The following is a 19,261-nucleotide window of genomic DNA, read 5'->3' on the forward strand; positions in this document are numbered from 1 at the left end:
GACATTCAACCGACTTAGCCACCCAGGCGCCCCCAGGATTCCTTTTGTTTCTGACTCCTCCCCCCACTGCCTCCTTGCTGTGCCCCCCCCCTCCCCGCCCAGGGCTTTGCCCTCTCCGCTTCCTCTGCCTCAGCACCCACAGACCTGCCCGCTCTTGCCTGCATACTCACGACTCCCAAATCAGACTCCTCCCAGCCTCGCTTTCTCTGGGACGCCACCGCTGAGCTGGTTCCAGCAGGTTCTTCAAACCCAACACATCTAGAACAGAACTCACCAGCTCCCCCAGCTGCCAACCTTACACACCATTAGTAGGAACGACACCGTTTCACTCCGTCATCTCACCCCGAAACCCGGGCACCAGCCCGGAGCGGAGCTCGCGAACGTCAGCCCGCGGCCGAAACAGCGGATGCCTCCTGTAGACACTGACCCTGCGCCCGCACTGCACACACCCCCGGTCCACACCTGGAGGAGCATGGACTACACCCGCGTCCGCCTCGCTCCCTTCCCCCCACTGCTCACTGCTATCACTGCTCTTATCACTGCCTTCCATGTCTAGCGGGACATGAATAGCTGACATTTATTGAACACGCAGGTGCCAAGCACGTGGATGGCGCATGCGTCGTAGCCTGAAAAGACGCATTGAACATCGGCTGATGTAATAGGCACCTTCACTTTGGTCCAAAACACACGAAAGTGTGTGCCTGTAAAGTTGACATTCTGGTAAAAGAAGAATGATATTTACAAGGTAAATAAGGAACCTACGAAAAGAAAGTCACTTTAAATCTGGGAATGGCTCACCGACAAGGTGACACTTAAGAGAAGTTGAAGGAGAATTTGTTTCATGTAACCCCAGGTCTCGAGGTGCCCTTTCCTTCATTCGTCTCAGACGGCTGGTGCTTTCTTATCTTCCAGCAACATCCACAGTCTAGGTCTGTGGTCTCACCAGGGACATGGGCCAGCAGCCTTCATGGGCCAGCCTCCCTGGCTGGAGACTTTCCTCCTCTCACCCACCCTCACCCTGCAGCCCAAATAACTCTGCAGAGCAAATCACTAACTCTCTTGCCTCATGTTATTCAAGGGTTCCCAGAACCCTCGAGATGAAATGCAGATTCCTCCGTGTGGTGAGGAATCCGGCTCCTGGCGATTAGGGCCCCACACGTATCACCAGCCCACCCATCTGGTCTTCTTTGCTTTTGCACAAACGGAAGCACCTCTGCCTGTCTTAGGGGCACCCCTCCCCCACAGGGATGCTCTTCCACACTTGTCCTGCCCTCTTTCTGAATCTTCAAACCGTCTCTCTCCTTGGCTCTCTCTCCATGAAGGTTTTCCAGCCTCAGCTGACCCCTTTAGCTGGCACCCTCTCTTGTTGGAAAGAGGTCCTTACGCCTAATGATGTCACTTCCTCACCTGAGGTTCATTTGATGGTGCCTGGCTACAGATGTAGAAATGGAGGCACAGAGAAGTTAAGCAAGTCGCCCAGGATTGCACAGCATAGGGGCCAGAGCTGGGACTCAAAGTCAGGCAGCCGGGCTCCAGAGTCTGTACTCGTAACCACCACTCTCTACAGCCCCTCCTCCACCCCACGAGGTGAGGATGATGATTATTCTTGACATAGAGGACGAAACCAACCAATTTGCTCTATGGCTTATAAGCAAAGATGTCTTTTGTGACTGCCCCGAACAAGTTCAGGATAAATCAAATGCTGACAACCTGCAGACTTTATGTCTGCCTTTCTATTCTTTGTCAAGAACACTTAATCCTCACAGGCAGGATCTTGACCTTCATTGTTTTCCCAACCAGGAGCGGTCTTGGATGCAAAGCCAGGGATTCCCACACCTGGGCTACAGCCACCTTGGCCACAACTCTGAGACCCTGCCTTGAGGAGTGGCCAGTGGACAGGTACTGAATGCTGGCCGCTAGCTGATAGGTCCATGGGCTGTTGGGACCGGTGGGCGCCCTAATGACCATCGGATGATGAGATTAGCCAGCCCAGGCGGGCAGATGCTGAGCCGTTACGGGTGCAGCCTCTGTCCTCCTCTGATCAGCACGTCTGAGGCTCATTTGCTAGGTCTCTGCCTCATAATTAAGCAATGACCACGAGTCTGTGCTCCTTTGTTTTGAGAGTCTGAGCATGACAGGGAAGGAGGATAACCATGTTGGATCCTTAGAAGTTAAACGTTCTGCCTCCTAGGTTTGCACGCTGTGCCGAGCTGTGGTTACCCAGCCTGGAGGCTCTCACTCCACCAGCCTGCTGAGTGTCCCTCCTGAAGGCAGCTTCGGGGAGAAAGAACAGCTCCTTGGACTCGTCAGCTGGCGACCTTGAGCAAATCACTGAGGCTCTCAGAGCCTCCTCTGTTCCCTGACCGCTTTGTGGGTGACCCCGAGGATCACTGAGAGGGGCTGCCTTTGTAAATTGTGAAGTGGGAGCCCCATCTGACCTGTGAGAGGTGTTTGCTTGTGAAAAGGACCAGTTTATCTTAGCATCTAGGCTCTGTTATCTTTCCCTTTCCCATTGACCGTCCCTCTAGATTCCTAGATCGTTTAATGCCACAAGTCTTCCCTGGGACCCCCAGTGAGGTGCTCGGTGATGCTTGATGTCTGTGGCCGGGAACTCAAAAGAAGGACAAAGTAGGGCCTGTCCATGGTCCTGTGGCCCTCAAGCCAGGGTCAGGGGAAGACAGAAGGCCCCAGATAAGGCAGCTTTCAGCAGAAAGTTTTCTGCTGGTTTCTATTCTTAACATTCACACGGAAAAGGCACATTTGTGACAAATTTACACTCCCCCCACCCCGTGTATCCACTACCCTGCTTAGGCAGCAGCATGGCCAGCCTCACAGGATCTCCTCTGGACGTCCCCGCTTCCTAGCGTGAGCATCACACATAGGTTTTGCCTGGTTTTGAGCTTTAAATAAACGGACCCATCCAGGGCTGCTTTCTCGGCACATGACGTGTGTGAGGTCTGTCCTGTGGGGTGTTAACAGCTACGGTTGGCTTGTTCTTATTGCTGTGCATGGAGTCCCACTCTAGGACATGACTGATCTGCTCTGATGATCGCCTTTAGGGGTAGTTTCCAGCTTTTGCTCTGCTGCGAACATTCCAGGCCGTGTCTCATGGTGGGCTTATGCATATTTTCTTTTATGTCCAGACCAGCAGTATAATGGCTGGGTTGCGAGGTGCACTTCTCACTAGATTTAAGCATGTTGTTGGAACTTCACATGCTAAATGCTGTGGTCAACCAGCTCAGGCCCCCAGAGGAGGGGCTGTGAGATTTTGTTAAGAACAGGAAGCCGCAAGTAGCTGGATCAGGCATCCCTTGGTGAGGCTCCTGGACTCTGGTCCCCTCCCCTGAGTCTGGGCTTGCCAGACCATCCTCCTGGGAGGGGAGGGGCATGGGGCCCCCTCAGGAGGGCTGGGGTTGGGGCGTGGGGGGAGGCCTTTGAGGTTCATTTCCCTGCTTTCAGCCAAAGCAGTCTGTCTGTGTGCTCTGTTTTTCATGGTGGGGTCTGAGAATGACTTCCTGTGGGTTTTGTCTTTTGTTTTTTTTTACATAGTTTTAGCTGTTTCGACGTTTGAAAAAGCCACTGCTCTAAGGTCCTTTCCAGCTAGAAAATTCTGTTTTGGGAGCAGGAGGTGGGTGTGGGAAGGGTTAAGCATTATTCAGCCAAAGCGCAGGGCTGGGCCTCGGTGACCTTTTAAAGTTCTTATAGCTTGGTTTTCGATGCGGGAGATCTCATAACATTCTATAAAAATAGCGTTCAAACAAAACAACTTCCGAAGTTCAAAAGACATGGAGGAGAGGCTTAACCTTGAGGAATGTTTGGGCAGCATTTCGATGAGGGTCTTAAGGACTGTTTCCTTCACCCACTCACCTCTGCAATTTTTTTTTTTAACCTCCCATTGGCTGTTCCTTATAGTAGTCACTTGGGGTTGTTTAGATTCAGAATAGTTCCCATTCGGCCAAAGAGTGGGTGACGTGGGTGGCCTGTGTGTCCCTCTGAAGGGTGGTGGCCTTGCCTCCTCCGATACCAGGCCTAGTTTGGGCCTGTAGTTGCGCTCGGTGAGGGAGGCCGGGCTGTTCGTGGGCCCGGAGAGAAACGTCTCTGCCTTGGCATGTAGCTCTGAGTCAACAGGGCCTGATAAACAGCCCATTTCCCGGGGCCGGCAGGGAACAAAGCCCCTGGCTGCTGTGGGATATGCTCCCCCCCCCCCCCCCCCGCCTTCCTGAAACAGCTGTTTATTCTTTTGACAGGAGTTGGAACACAGTACCTTCCCTTCCTCCCAGGCCTGCCTCCTTCTGCAGAGCGGAGTTCAATAGAACTTTGTTGATTTGCCTTTTACTCTGTGGGGCGAGAAGCAGACGATGAGGTAGGTGGGGGTGCTGGAATGGTTTACTCCTGCCTTGTCGGGGTCCGTGGGGGGGGGTTGCGAGCAGGGTCTGGGCAGGGAGGAACCTCGCTCTCCCCTGCCCCCCTTGCTGGTGCCCCCACTAGTTCTGGAAGAAGACAAAGTCCTTCTCTCCCGCATCCAGAAGCAGGAGCTGGCGAGATGCTGGCCCCGAGGGTTTCACTGTAAGCTCTGCTTTATTTTCTCCCCCCACCTGGCAGGGCGTCATGGGGCTGTGGCTGGCTGGCGTGGCCGTGGCCCGGGGTTTTCTCTCCAGGATTCCGAGTGACAATGCGGACGCAGGAGGGCCAGGGCTGACGTTGCGGGTGGGCCCAGAGCCCCTCAGCGCGGTGCGGACACTTCATTTACCTTATTTCTCTTGGGAAAAAAAAAAAAAACAAAAAACCTTGCACCGTGACTCGAGGGCCAGACAGTAAGGAAAAGCTGGCCGGACCTAGGCTTCGGATTTCCTGCAGGGGATTCAAGAAAAGGCTCCCCAAGATGGACCTTGGAGAGCAGGTTGTTCCGTTTGCGATGGCTGGAGCGACAATTAGCTGTGTATTTAGTCTGAGACCTGACTCCTCGTTTCCTCCGTCTGTGTTTACTCTGACCCTCATAATGGAAAACAGCGCTGGAAGCAGATCTCTATTTTTTTTTTTTCCCACAAATTGTCCCATGTTTCTTCCAACGGGGAGCACTTCCCTGGGTTGCCCACCATCTCAGCAGGGGGTTCGGGGAAGGTGGCACCCCCTCCCTGAGCCCCCCAGCACTGCCCCCTCCCAAGAGCTGGGCCTGAGAAGCAAAGGGTCTGCTTTTCAAACTCAGCACCGTCCCTCCCCCAGTCTCCGACTGGGTGACTGCGGTAGCCTCAGCCTGTCCGAAACCTAGGTCCCCGCCACTGAAAGCCATGACTCTGGAGGTGATGAGGGGTGAACAAGGGGCAGTGGGTGAGAAAGGCCCCGGCGGACACACAGGAGGTGCCTGGAAATGGCAGAATAGTTGAGCCAAGTTTCCCCAGCTGGGCCCGGGGAGCTAGCCCCTCAGCGAGTCTAGCCTGTGAGTGGCCAGCTTGGGGCCAGCTGTGACCCAGGTGACTGTCCTGTGATCATCAAGGGAGACAAAAAGAGAAGTTGTGCCAGAGAGACCCGGGTGATCAGTCCACAGATGAGCCTTCATGCTTATTGAGAAACAAGTATTTAAAAGGGGGGCACTGAGACCCAACTCTCCAGACTTGAATCCCATCTCCACTGCTTTATGCTGTGTGACACCGGGCTCGTTACTTAACCTTTCTGAGCCTCTATTTTCCTATCTTTAAAACAGGGATGATGCTAGAGTAACTTCACAGGGTAATTGTGGGGCTCAGTGGAGAGACTAACTGGCAAAACATGTGGCCTGGGGCCTGGACTAGTTTCGTCGGGGAACATCCAAGGGTCGCAGGGCCTGAAGCTGATTCCATTTTCAGAGCCATCTTCAAGCAACGGAAAGCAGAGTTGCACCCACAGCATCAGGCATGGGAGCGAATATCAGAATGTGGGAAGAGATACCACAGCAAATAACAAACACCGACAAATACTCCAAACGGGACCAAACCCCAAAAAACGACATCATAACAAAACGATGCAAAAATACTATAAAAACTCTTAATGCTTCTAAGCTGTCTACCGCATCCGTCGTATTTTGGCTGCCTGGTCTTGGATGGCCTCGTTATCTGAGGATGACCCTGCAGCCTCGTTTTCAGTAGAGACCAAAGAAAGACGAATCCGTTTGGCCTCTGGCCTGCTGCCTCTTATCACTCAGAGTTTAGAAATGTCCCTTCCAGCTTCACAACTTAGTGTTGGCGGTGCCGCACCTGTAAAGCTTTTGGCTGTTTCTCACTCAGGGAACCCAGCTCTTTGATCCTCTATGGGGTGAGGGGAGGGCACGAATTGGCCGCGAAGCCTGGATCACAGCAACCCCCCCCCCAAGCAGGGCACAGAGCAGCATGGGGTCCAAGCCCTTCCTCTCGGGACCCAAGTGGGACGCTCCTGGGCGCTCAGCAAGGCCCCCCTGGGGCAGGTTGTTACTGGGACCCAGGTGGGCAGGCAGGTGGTAAGGCCACCACCTGCAGCCCCAGGACAGGCCCTGCGGCTGCAGTGACCCCCTCAGACAGGGGCAGCACTCTTTGCCTTGAGGAAACATTGGGGCCTTCCTGGCCCACTCCCCACTCCCAACAGATCAGGCCCAGCCTTGCAAGGGGGCAGACGTCCAGGCTTCCTCGGCATCTGGCAAGTCATCGCGGGCCGGGCGGTGCTCCCGCGTCCTGCCATCACGGTGAAGAATCCACGTGGGCCTTGGCGCCAGGGGCCCCCAGTGCGTCCACACGAACACCTTGGTAAACTGAGACTTCCAGCTCTCTGCTTGATTTCTCTTCCAAGTCCCGGGTCCCTGGGGAAAGCCTGTCGTGGGACGTTAAGTCCACAGACGGGGACTTGTTTCACAGACGGGGAGACTGAGGCCAGAGAAGCTCGTGGATCCCGGTTCCCAGAGCTCGACCCACCTGTAGGTCTGCTACATGCGGGAACCTCCCCTTCCCCGCCTGCCCGCCTCGAGCACCGGGCCGAGGGGGCAAACATCATGAGCGGCCGGGTCCGAGCTGTGGGCAGAGGGGAGGGAGCGCTGGTGACAGCCACGGCTCTACCACAGAGCCATGCATTCTAGAAACTCCCATTACAAAGCACCATCATCATTACGGCTGCCTCGTGTGGCGCATTTCCTGGCCACCAGGCACCATGTGCTTGGTAAACACGATCCCCTTCAGTCCTTTCTAGAACCCCGGGGGTGGGGGGCTTAAAGCTCCATTTTGTATATGTAAACGGGCTCAGAGTTCTCGCCCAAGACACAACCAGGACCACTGATTCCAGAGCCTTAGTGCTGATCTAGTTTCCTCCTGCAATGCCAGGTCTAAGCGTCACAGGGGAGGGTGCGGAGAAGTCGGGTTCTGTCCAAGGTCATGAACACCCTGCTGGCTCCTGTGCCCTCCCCTGTCCCCTTAGCTGAGTTGTTTTCTTGTGCAGCTCTTGTCACTACCTGACCCGTATCCTTTTGAGTCCCTTGACTCGAATGCAATATTCCAGAAGCGACCGAGGCTGACAGGGGAAGAGGGCATGGGCTTGGGAGGACCAGGGGAGGAATCAGAGGCAGAGAGGAGGATTGGTTAACTGTGGGAAGGTTTGCTTTCCTCTGGCACTGCTTTCCCCCCTGCCTGATTCCCGTTCTCCCCAGATAATGGCTTTTCCAGGGCTCCTGAGTGCTCTGATATTCAGCTGAGACGTTTACCTTTTCCCCGGACACCAGATGGAGAAAACATGCTTCAGCAGAATTCCTTTCAGAGAGGAATTCAGTTTGGAAGGGATACCTTGACTTAGCCCAGTTGGGGTGTAACTCCGAGATTCTCTGGTGTGTGTGTGTGTGTGTGTGTGTGTGTGTGTGTGTGTGTTGGTGGTGAGGGGACAGAATGGGGGTGGGTAAGGAAGAGTTAATTTATGGGCCACACTTCGTGTGGGAGCCATGGCGAGGGCGAGGGGCGCTCTCAGGGAGTGGCCCTGAGGCAGCCCTTGCCGGCGTGGGACGGATCTAGAGAATAATCACAAGCATGACAAGAAAGCCTGGGAGGGGGTGGGGTATTCTGGTGGAACTGGCCAAATCTTCGTGAGGGAGGCCCCCAGGTGACCTGGAGCTACAGGCTCCTGTGTGAGACATGGTGTCTTTCAGTAGGTCCCCATTTCGTGCGCTACCCCGACACGAGGGAATTTAGAAGCCATCCCACATTTCCTGCTTGGTGGGTAAGACAGCCAACCACCAATTTTCAGAATTATACAGTTTTGAAAATTCTGAGACAGAAACACAAGAGAAGGCCTTTTAGACCGTGCTGACTGCCAAATGCCTCATTTTTGTCCAGAGAGAGAAATTTAAATGCTTTAAAAGATCTGTTGGACACACTGCCAACCCTTCCTTCCCTGGGGATGTGGATTCCAGAGCAGAGGAACCATGGGTGCACCCCTGCTAGGGCCTCTCTAACCAAGTATGGCGGGGGGGGGGGGGGGGGGGGGCGCAGCTGGGGGACTCAGTCAGTTGAGCATCACACTTGGTTTCAGCTCAGGTCATGATCTCACGGTTCGTGAGTTCAAGCCCCGTGTTGAGCTCTGTGCTGATAGCGTGGAGCCTGCTTGGGATTCCCTCTCTTTCTGTCTCTCTGCCTCTCCCCTGCTCACTCTCTCTGTCTCTCAGAATAAAGAAACTTAAAAAAATAAAATAAAAGACACAGTATTGGGTCACCCGCCTGACTTCAAGGTGTGAGTCTCCAGCAAAACATAAGCAGGTTCAAGTGATCTCCAGAAAGAAATAGGCTTCAAGAGTTGCCTGTGACGCTAGTTTCTGGAATTAAAAAGTTATAAACATATTAGAAGAGAGGATGGGGGTGGGGAGGTTCTGATATGGGTGCCGCCCAAAGTGTCTGTGTTCTCTACCCAGGGAGTTTGGGTGTTTCTCGGTTTAGCGTTCAGTGTTTCTTCCGCTGGGAAGCAGTTGGCATCGGATCCACAGCAGGTGGGGTTGACATAGCTCCGGGGGCCCTTCGGCAATGTTGTCCCCCTCTGCACACGCGGGATGGTGTAGCAGGGCTGGAACAGGGCCCTGGGCTTGATCGGAGAAATTCCAGGGGCTCCCACTTCCTCTTAATGAGGCTGTGGCACCAAACAGACGGATACACCCTGATATGCATTTATTTGCCCCTGATTGGGTGACACGCTCTTACTCCTTTCCCTCATGTATGTTTTGAGCTCTTGCTAAGCACCAGGCACCATGTTGTCTCATCGAGCCTCCCAACAGCCCATTTCATGGACACCGGTAATCAGAACTAGCATTTGGGGGAGCATTTATACAGGGCCTGGCACAATGTGAAGCATTTTTACAGACATTATCTCTTGGCAATCATCACCACTTTCATCCTCATTTTAAAGATGGAGAAACCCAACTCAGCGACCTGCAATCCCTTTTCTGAAACTCTAGGACCTGGTATGTTGGAGTTCAGAATTCTGGGGGTGCAGATAATATATCATGTATTATGTAACGCCCATAATTATGGATTATGCTGCACGACGTAATGAGATACATCAGTATTTATGCAAAGAAGCATGTAAATGGTATCACTTAAGTATCAAAAAGATTATAAACAGCCTCATATCAGTTAGGGTCTTGGTGCCAACTACGTTATAAAAAGGCTTTTGGTCTTCGGAGCTTTTTGGAGCTGTGGATGAGGACCCGAGGACCTGCCCCATGTTCAAGGTCCCCTAACTCTGTGTGCATCAGAGCTGGCACCCAAATCCACACTTCTCTGGGAGGGAAGACATCCCATCATTGTGACCAGCGGGCACACTCCCCATCTAGATCTGTTTGCTCCCAAATGTGGGACTTACCTTGCACTTTGCATCCATTTGCATCCTGTCCTCATCCCTTGGGAAACTTTAGTCACCTCCGCAGGAAGGTTTTCCCTGACCGCCTGAATTAAAGTACTTCCCAACCTGTCGTTCCCCACCTGGCACCCAGCCCCTCTTCAACCATGGCTTCCTGCCGCGGTCAAGATATATTTAAGTACCCAGTGTGTGCCGATTGGTTGATTGATTGCTTGATTGCCCGTGGGTGTGGAAAAGCTGGGTGGGGCTGAGAAGTGGGTGAGCCTAGACTTTCAGGGACGGGGCCGTCTTCCCCTCCAAAGATGGGGCCTGTGGTCAGTATATCAAGGGCATCAGAGCTAGGGAAATGCTGGTTCCCCATGATCTGAGGCAGGAGGCAGCTGGAGTCCATGGAAACTGTTTCTAGCTACACCCTCACCTGCCCACATCCATGGCGGACCATGATCAGTCGAGATACTTTCCCTCTGAGCACCAGCGTGGCCTTAGTTAGCGCCCTTCCCCACTGGGGTGGTCCTGCCAACTCATCGGATTATCCTACTTGGCCATTGTGAACCTGCCCAACTCAAGGTAGAACATACTCTTTAGCGCTAGTTAAATATTTATGAACGTCTTCTCTATGAAGGTGGCAGCCTTTCTTAGAAACCATACCTCACTTTGCGTTGGTTTAATCTGCTTTTTCCTTTCTCCTTTTTTTTGTTTCCCCAGGAGAAAATAATGAATGTCAAAGGAAAAGTGATTCTGTCAATGCTGGTTGTCTCAACTGTAATTGTCGTGTTTTGGGAATATATCAACAGGTAATTGTGGAGCCTGACGCCCACCTTGGACTTGAATCTCCTAGTATCAGCCAAGTCACCAGGCTGAGATTAAAACTGAGATTAACAATGAAGAAGAGGTCCTACCCTCCCTGTATCCCTGAGCCCTGGACTATATTTGAAATCATTAGATCGCCAAGTACCTTCTGGTTAATTAATCCCCTTCCGTCCTCTCACATTCCGGATGTCTTGATTTTTGTACCTTTGCCATTCTGGGTAGGTTATATGCAGGAACAGCCATCCTACGCCCAAATGTAACTCTAATTATTGGTATGACGAGCCATAGAAATTACCTTAAGAAATTTCAGACAGGAATTCCATGAGAAATCCACCCTGCATCTTGCAACTCCAAGATGTTTTCAGAGCTAAAAGGTGTAACTTAAGCTGTTGCCTTTTGCTCCAAAATATGCTCTGAGTGGCTGGCGATTCATTTGTGCCTGGCAAACAGGCGTGGGTGTCTTGTTTTGTTTTCTTTTAACTCTGGAAAGCGAAATGAATGAAACATTTCTGAGGTTTCAAATGCATCCGTGGATTCCCCCCCAAGTGTATGTGCTTCTTTCTGTGCCTCTGGAAATTCCAGTGTCTCAGAGATTCCAGCTGGAGAGGCTCTTGACAGAAAGCAGTCTGCAAACGGCTGCAAAAACACAAGATCCCTCTGAGTTCAGAGGTGCTTTGTCCAAGAAGCCTACAACACAACCCTGGGCCGGGAGGGCTGTCCTGGCACTGCTAATATTTTCACAGTTAAGGTGACAGCCTGGATGAACATTTACATTCTTTCTAGGCTTAAAGCTTAAGATTTAGCCAAGAGCCCCCAGGACCATCTTGGCTACTAAAAAAGGCACTGTCCCTTTAAGTATATCAGTAGAAGGAAAACTCCCGAGCACAGGGGCTCTGACTCCCAGGAGTGCAGCATAGATCTAACCACTTGGGGAGCGTTATTCCGTTTCATTCTGAACAGCTCATTTTAACAGAATCAAGACAAGCTAGAGCGTGGTCAAGTTCGAAGAGGCTACAAACCACGTCTTTCAAATTGAGGAAACTGGGCGTACTGAGTCCTGAGGCAAGATGATTCAGAGTTGGGTGCAGGGACCCTGGGATCCCTTGGGTACTCGAGGGCAGAGGAAATATCCTCTCTGGAGTCTGGAGCTGAGCTGTATGGAGCTGGTTCTGTGCCACCATTGACCTCCTCTGTGACCTTGGGCAAGGTGCTCAGCAACTCTGTTCCTCAGTTTCCCTCTTTAAAAACGGGGGGTGATAATAGTAGCTGCTTCATAGGCACATCGTTGGGAGGATTCAATAAGTTATTTTATATAGAACAATTAGGGCAATGCCTGGGACTTACTAAGCACTCAGTAAATGCTAACTGCCATCCCCCCCCCAGCCCTCCTCCTCCTCCTCCTCCTCTTCCTCAGCTCCAGAGGGCAGAACAGGACAGGAGCTTCTGACAAACAGAAGGGAGGGCTCTAGCAGTTGGAAGAATCCAACAGAAGAACAGTCTTTGGAGTTCCTGCCCTGAGTTGAGATCCTTGTGCAGATAACCTGCAAGCTCTCAATGCTCGATTGTTAAAGCTTGGTGTTTGGAATCTCAGCCAGAATCATACTTCCATATTTTGGGCGGTTCACAAAATTAAAATATGGGAGCCAAAGGCCCCAGGGTGCGTTTTGGCACTGACCTCCCGTAACGAGGGTTATTTTACAGGGCCGGGCACTCTCCGCGCAGTAGCTGGAGCGGGTTCTGGCCCCTCTCTGGGGCCATGGTTTGGCACCCAGACTCCGGGCACGTCATTCTTCAATGTGAGGAATCTATTGAATGTCTGCAAGAGGCATAAAAGGCAGCAGATCTTTGCCACCTTGTGAATTGGCCATGTGATGGCCCAAGGTGAGCTGAGGGCACTAACCTTAGACAGGTGGACAGCACCGAGCTCAAAAGGATTTTAAAATAACTAAATGGAGGGGCGCCTGGGTGGCTTAGTCAGTTAAGCGTCCGACTTTCGCTTAGGTCATGATCTCGAGGTACGTGGGTTTGAGCCCCACGTCGGGCTCTGTGCTGACAGCCAGCTCAGAGCCTGGAGCCTATTTCAGAGTCTGTATCTCTCTCTCTCTCTCCTAGAAATAAAAATATTAAAAAAAAAATAACTAAATGGAGCACATCAACTGATTAGGGATACAAGTACAACTCCTACCCCTCTCCTACTCAGGGGGTTATGATCTAGATGCAGCAAGAAGATAGGCATATAAATAACCAGCGACAGAAGCAGAGGAGGGCTATCAGGGCAGAGAAAAGGAACTGTCGGAGTTAAGGAGGCTAAGATTAGATTTGGCATGGAGGGGGATCTATTTTTTGCATTTATTTACCACTGTTTATTGAGCACCTACTATGTGCCAGGCACTGTGCTAGGATCGTATCAAGATAGGCACAAAGGAGCTGGCATGTGGTGAAGGATGAATGTGTCATTGCTGTGACCATTGAGATGGGGAAGGATTCTGGGGGAGAAGGGCAAGGACAGGGTAGCAAAGAGATGTGACAAGGTTGCCAAGCTGAATCTAGAAATTAGTGCCCTGAGTGCCAGGTGGGCATCTGAGCAATGGCTGGCAGCAGACCATCCCTTCTGCCTCTTCGTTCCCCTCCCTCTTCCACTTCTTGTAGGATCTGGAGTCTGAATCACCAGCTTCAAATACTGGCTCTGCTTCTCACTAGCAGTATGACCTTGGGCAAGTCACTTAATGCTTCTGGGCCTCAGCCTCTACCTCTGTAGGATGAGAAAGAGTAGAACCTACTGCCTGGCTTGTTGTGAGGTTTCAGTGAGCTAACATATGTCAGTTGCTTAGAACGCTGCCCGGCCAAGGGTTAGCTCTTATGCATATTGTCAGAATCAGTATAAGAACAGGGAGTTTTCGAGCATGGTCCTTGAGTCTTGGGCTCAGAGGAGAAACCATAGGTGGTGACAGAGCGTGCGCTTTATTCCTACAAGGAGATGCAGACCCCCACCCCACCCCCCACTCCCCGTGGGGAGAAGGAAGAAGGAGGGGATAGGAGGCCTCAGGGTCTGAAACAACTGTGAGCCAGTCATTTTTTTCAGGGCGGAGAAAGCTGGGGCCAGGCAGGGGCTGAGCCACCGCAGGTGCCTGAGCTCAAGTCTAAAACTCCCACCAGGCTGTACCCGCTTTGGTCACAGGGAGGAGAAGGGGGCAAGCCAGACTCAGCTCTGCGGCACAGCCTCCCCGCACGGTACAGTGGGTGATGGCAGCTGACGGGTCCTGCCGCGTTATCTCCCGAATGCCTCTCAAGTCCTCCTCTCCATCTCGTCACTGCCTTGCTTTGTGCCTGGGCGACGGCCATCACCCCCGACCTGGTCGCCCACATTCACTCCTCACCCCTGCAGTCTAATCTCCAATGATCTTCTTCAGCTGCCTGTAAGACCCTGTCCCTCCCCTGCTCAGAACACTTCAAGGGCAAAATCGCCAGTGGGGCCCCAGCAAGGTCTGGCCTCTGGAGACTTCTCCTCCACTTCCTTGCACATTTAAATGCCTCCTAGTTTCCTCAACCTCTTTGTGTATTTTTTCACTCTGTCTGGAACACTCTTCCCATGTCCCCTTCACCTGGACTCCGTTCATCCTTCAGATCTCAGCTCAAACATCCCTACCTCCTCCAGGAAGCCTTCCTGGCCTTCCTGTTAAGTGCTTAGAGTACGTATGCTTTTTTTTTTTAATAGCTTGGAGTTTGAGGTCGCGTAGCTGTGTGATTGCTGAATAAAGTCTGCCTTCCCTGCTAGCTTGAGTGTAGCACAAGTACACATGGACTGAGGTTCTGTGTCTGTCTTAGCCAGGGCTGTGTTCCCAGTACTTGGCACATAATTATGCTCAGCAAGTATCTGCTGAATGAACAGAGATGGCTCAATAGAGGGGTCAAATATTCCCTGGCCCGGCCTTCTAGATGCCTGCAGACCAACTTGTTACCTTCATTAGCTTAAGAAATGGAACCCCTCCCTCAGTGAAGCCACCAGTAGGTGATGGAGAGGTGTCACCATTTTCTTTTTTCTTTTTTTAAAAAATATTTTATTTATTTCTGAGAAAAAGACAGGCATCGTGAGCAGGGGAGGGTCAGAGAGAGAGGGAGACACAGAATCGGAAGCAGGCTCCAGGCTCCGAGCTAGCTGTCAGCACAGAGCCCAACATGGGGCTCGAACCCATGAACCGTCAGATCATGACCTGAGCCGAAGTCGGACACTTAACTGACTGAGCCAGCCAGGAGCCCCCACCGTTTTCTTTTTTTATTAAGATTTGAGATTCTTCAGTAACCTCTTTCCCACCCCTTGCTCTGAACCACCCTGAAGTGACTACAAGTGAAAATTCCCAGTCCTTCGATAGCTCTGGCTGTGTCTCAAAAGAAAGTAGAAACTTAGGAGTAGGCAAAACCCAGGCTCTCAGCTCAGCCCGACGCTTCAATGGTAATGATTGCAAAATAGCTTTTCTCAGAATTAAGAGTAACATGATATGTTTTTATTTCTCATTTGCTTTCAGCCCTGAAGGCTCTTTCTTGTGGATATATCACTCAAAGTAAGTGCTTTGAATTCTAGAGGTGTGTGGGATGCATCTGCCCTGCCCCCGCCCCCCGCCCCCCCCAGCCCATTTTTAACCCTGCAGCCAGTGGTGGAGCTCTGGTCAAGGGCAAAGGGGAAGCATGGCTTCCCAGGGACCCGGACTACATGTCTCCCCTTCCCCAGATGGGCCCTGATACAACTGTCACTTGAATTATGCCCTTGCTTCTCATCATGGGTTTCTTTAAGTGGTGTCATTTGGAGAACATTCTGTCTTGCTGATGAAAAGAAGACAGGTATTTTTTGTTATGCTGCCCAGGATATGTTTTAGAAAGACCCTTGCAAGAAATTCCTTAGAGACAAAGGATCAGGAAAGAAGTTGGGGTCTCCTCATGAACTAGTATTTATTATTATTATTACCAAAGACAGTGAGAACTATGTAAGCCTATATTTTTTTTTTGAAAGAGAGAGAGGGCATAAGTGAGGGGCAGAGAGAGGGGGAGAAGTAGGGCTCACCTGTTTACCCAAAGCGGGGTTCGTGTGTACGAGAGAGAGAGAGAGAGAGAGAGAGAGAAGTGGAGCTCGAGCTCACCCCATACAGGATGTAGGGCTCTTTCTCACCCAAACTGGGGATCGAGCTCACCCGATGTGGGACCCGAACTCATGAACTGCAAGATCATGACCTGAACTGAAGTCAAATGCTTAACGACTGAGCCACCCAGGCGCCCAGCCTTCATTTTCTAGCGTTGGCTTGTTGCCAAGAAGCTCAGAACAGTCTTGTGCTTAATTGTACTTTCATCAGCCTTCGATTCTGATACAATTTATTCCCTGGTGTTAAATCCTGGCTTTTATGCTTACATTCTATGGGATCTTGGCAATTTGCCCAAACCCACTTGGCCAAATTCTCAGCTATAAAATGAACATAAAGATAAAACCTTTATGATCACGAGTAGCGGGGGATGACCAGCTTCATATGAAAACACCTACGTGAGTGATTGAATATTTCTCTTTCTGCCCCTTTTGTTAGTATTAAGTCTTATGTCGTCTCCCTGTGTATGGTCATCTGAAACACCTCCTAAAAGTAGATGAGCTTTAAAACAGCTTTTAAAAAAAAATTTTTTTAAACATTTATTTATTTTGGGTGGGGGAAGGGGCAGAGAGAGAGGGAGACACAGAATCGGAAGCAGGCTCCAGGCTCCGAGAGCTGTCAGCACAGAGCCCAACGCGGGGCTCGAACTCACAATCTGCAAGATCATGACCTGAGCCAGAGTCGCCCACTGAGCCACCCAGGCGCCCCTAAAACAGGTTTCTTACCATCATGATGTTCATGTCTCTTATTTGTCCAACCACAGGACACTGCACCTCTGCTTCCCCCTCTCTCCCCTTCTCCAGAAAGTCCCCTCCCTGGAGAGACTCTCACAATGAGAGAGTGGAAATTTCCACATGTGGGTGGTGAGGGTGGCTTCTGATTACAGTTTCCTGAGTTTCTGGTTCAGAGACCCTCAGATTTCCTGAGGCTGTCACTGCTGACCTTTGTAGCAACTTGTATTTTAGTTCAGCAAAAGAGATCCTTCTTGAAAATATACACTGGTCTCTCCCTTGTTTTTTAATTAAGATCACAACTTTTTACAGTAATTTTCAACTTTGCTAAAGCTCTTTGTTATATGCTATTTCATTTAGTTTTCAAAGCCACCTCCATGGTGGGTTTATTATCCTTGTGATCGTCACCATCCTTATTATTACATATCTGACTTTTCAGAGGAAAAAACCAAGATTCAGTGAGGGGAAAGGTCTGTCACAGTTACACCACTAGTAAGTGTCAGATCCATGACCCACGCTTATGTATCAATGTTCCCCAGCTTATTATTCCTCTTGCCTCCTGTCTCCCTGCTGGGGCTCCCTGGATGAGCTGGGCCCCGGGGCTGCGTGCGCTATGGAGGAGAGGTCCAGGCAGCATTGGGTCCATCTTTCCCTCCTTCAGCTAGAGCAGCTTGACTTCTTTTCTTCCTTTTTTTTTAGTTTATATTTTAATTCTAGTTAGTTAACAGTGTTATATTTGTTTCAGGTGTACAATATAGTGATTCAGTGCTTCCATACATCACCCAGTGGAGAATAGCTTCACTTCTGTTTTATGAATGGGCAGAAAAAAAGAAAGAGAGCGGGGAGGAGGGGAGGAAGGAAGGAAGGAAGGAAGGAAGGAAGGAAGGAAGGAAAGAAGGAAGGAAGGAAGGAAGGAAGGAAGGAAGGAAAGAAAGAAAGAAAGAAAGAAAGAAAGAAAGAAAGAAAGAAAGAAAGAAAGAAAGAAAGAAAGAAAGAAAGGAGAGAGAAAAAGAAAGAAGGAAATTTAAGTAATTTTCTGCCATAAAGCATTTGGAACCCCCACCCCCACCCCTGCCCCACTGCCGCCACGCAGTTTGGGACTGTCTCATCTTCTAAAAATGTTTGTCATCTCTTTCATTTCTTAGAAACCCAGAGGTGGGTGACAGCAGCACGCAGAAGGGCTGGTGGTTTCCAAGCTGGTTTAACAACAGGTAAGGTGGTGGATGGGGTGGCCCTCTGTGTTCGTCCGCCCACCTGACACTTATAGAATCAAAACAAAATGGTTTCGTGGTCATGGCCTTCACGGTCACCTGTCTTTCTGGCCTATTGAAGTCATACAAGGAATCTATTCCATGGTTGGGACGAATATATTGAAGGTTGGGGGTTATGGTCAAGTTTTTCCATTTAATTTGAGGGTGAGTGGGGCTTGGGCTGAGGTTCAGGCCGTGGGAAAGATGATCACAGGAGGACTGTTCCAGCAAGTTCCCTGGCCCCCTGAAATACTTCTGGGTCACGAGACTGCTAACTGTGCTGGCTCGGAAGAAAAGTGAGAAAGCTGAGTACTGAGCCTTCTCACCAACATTATGTGTTTACGAATAAACGTTTCGCATCATGAAGCTTTCTCCAGACATTTTTCCGCCGTACAAGTTCTCCGCCTTGGAGCCCGTTTTCACGAGCCCTTCACTGGCTGTCCTGGTGCCATGGATCAGCCTCTGCCTTACTCTGCTTGCTTTCCCTTTGTACGTAGGACCCACAGTTACCAAGAAGAGGAAGACGCGGACAAGGGAAATGAACAAAGAAAGGAACACAATGAAGGACTTCAGCTGTCAGACTGGTTTAATCCACAGTAAGAAAAGAAGCGTCTCACCATGTACAATAAATCCATTAGCCCCCATCACAGGTGGTGGGGACTGTGTAGGCAACAGTGCCATTGAGAACATTCCCGGTTGGGGATACAGAGTCTTAGCATCTGTCAGGCTTTCACCATAGACTAGATGAGAGTCCCAGAGTCTGGATGTTTTAACTCAGATGCTGGAGCCACAACGCAGAGATTCTGACAGCAGTTGTCCAAAGGCAGCAGGTGAATCACAAAATCCTGGGGCTGGAAGGGGTCACACTGACCATGAGGTGTTGTGGAAAGCGACAGCATGTAGGATCAGAGCAAGGAAATTCTTGCTGAGATTCAGCTCATTTATCTGAAAAATGGCAGTGATGATGAAACATCTCATGGGGTCATGCGTGCATCATTAAGCGATCATACGACAAATGTTTACCAAACACCTACGATTGCCAGCTGGTATTTTTCAAACTACCGGTCACTATCCATTAAGATGTTCAGAAAACTAGCTTAATGGGGCAAAATTAGCTTTTTAAAAAAAAATTGAAATCAAATAGAAAATCAGAGGGCATCACATGAAATAGAAATAAGGATAAACACTATTTAGTTGAATTATTGTTTCCGTGTATATGTGTTTGTGCATGCATTTCGTTGTGATGCAAAATGCATTTCTCACTCGGAGTCGTGGTCAAAAATTCTGTGCTAGATGTGGTGTGAGGCACAGGAGACGGAGAAACCGATCCATGTGGGAATGTCCAAGAAGCCCCTCGCCTGATAGCAGCAGGAGATGTGCAAGCACTATTTGCCAAAAGTGGGAAAGAGGTGTGGCCGATCTGACTCAGAAGAATGCGGTTGGGGAGTAAGGAGGCAGGGGCTGTGGAAGATGATCAGAGGACCGTGAGGCCTGAGAGATGGGTGGGCAG

General features: G+C 50.7%; 1 protein-coding gene across 5 annotated transcripts in view; it reads left to right on the forward strand.

Moving 5' to 3' along the window:
• The window catches only part of GGTA1 (glycoprotein alpha-galactosyltransferase 1 (inactive)), a 56,862-nt gene that overhangs the window by 25,260 nt on the left and 12,341 nt on the right, over positions 1–19,261 (forward strand). For 4 of the 5 annotated variants that reach the window (XM_039234646.1, XM_039234647.1, XM_039234649.1 and 1 more), the window contains exons 2-6: positions 4,248–4,363; positions 10,537–10,625; positions 15,165–15,200; positions 17,647–17,712; positions 18,249–18,347. In XM_039234646.1, the coding sequence (XP_039090577.1) occupies positions 10,546–10,625; positions 15,165–15,200; positions 17,647–17,712; positions 18,249–18,347 (281 nt within the window). In that variant the 5' untranslated portion in view covers positions 4,248–4,363; positions 10,537–10,545. Of the gene's footprint in view, positions 1–1,800; positions 1,900–4,247; positions 4,364–10,536; positions 10,626–15,164; positions 15,201–17,646; positions 17,713–18,248; positions 18,348–19,261 lie in introns of those variants that run through there. The other variant, XM_039234648.1, reaches the window with a different exon arrangement.

Source organism: Hyaena hyaena, unplaced genomic scaffold (genome assembly GCF_003009895.1).
Source record: "Hyaena hyaena isolate Hyena2069 unplaced genomic scaffold, ASM300989v1 scaffold_90, whole genome shotgun sequence".
NCBI classification, from domain to species: Eukaryota; Metazoa; Chordata; class Mammalia; order Carnivora; family Hyaenidae; genus Hyaena; species Hyaena hyaena.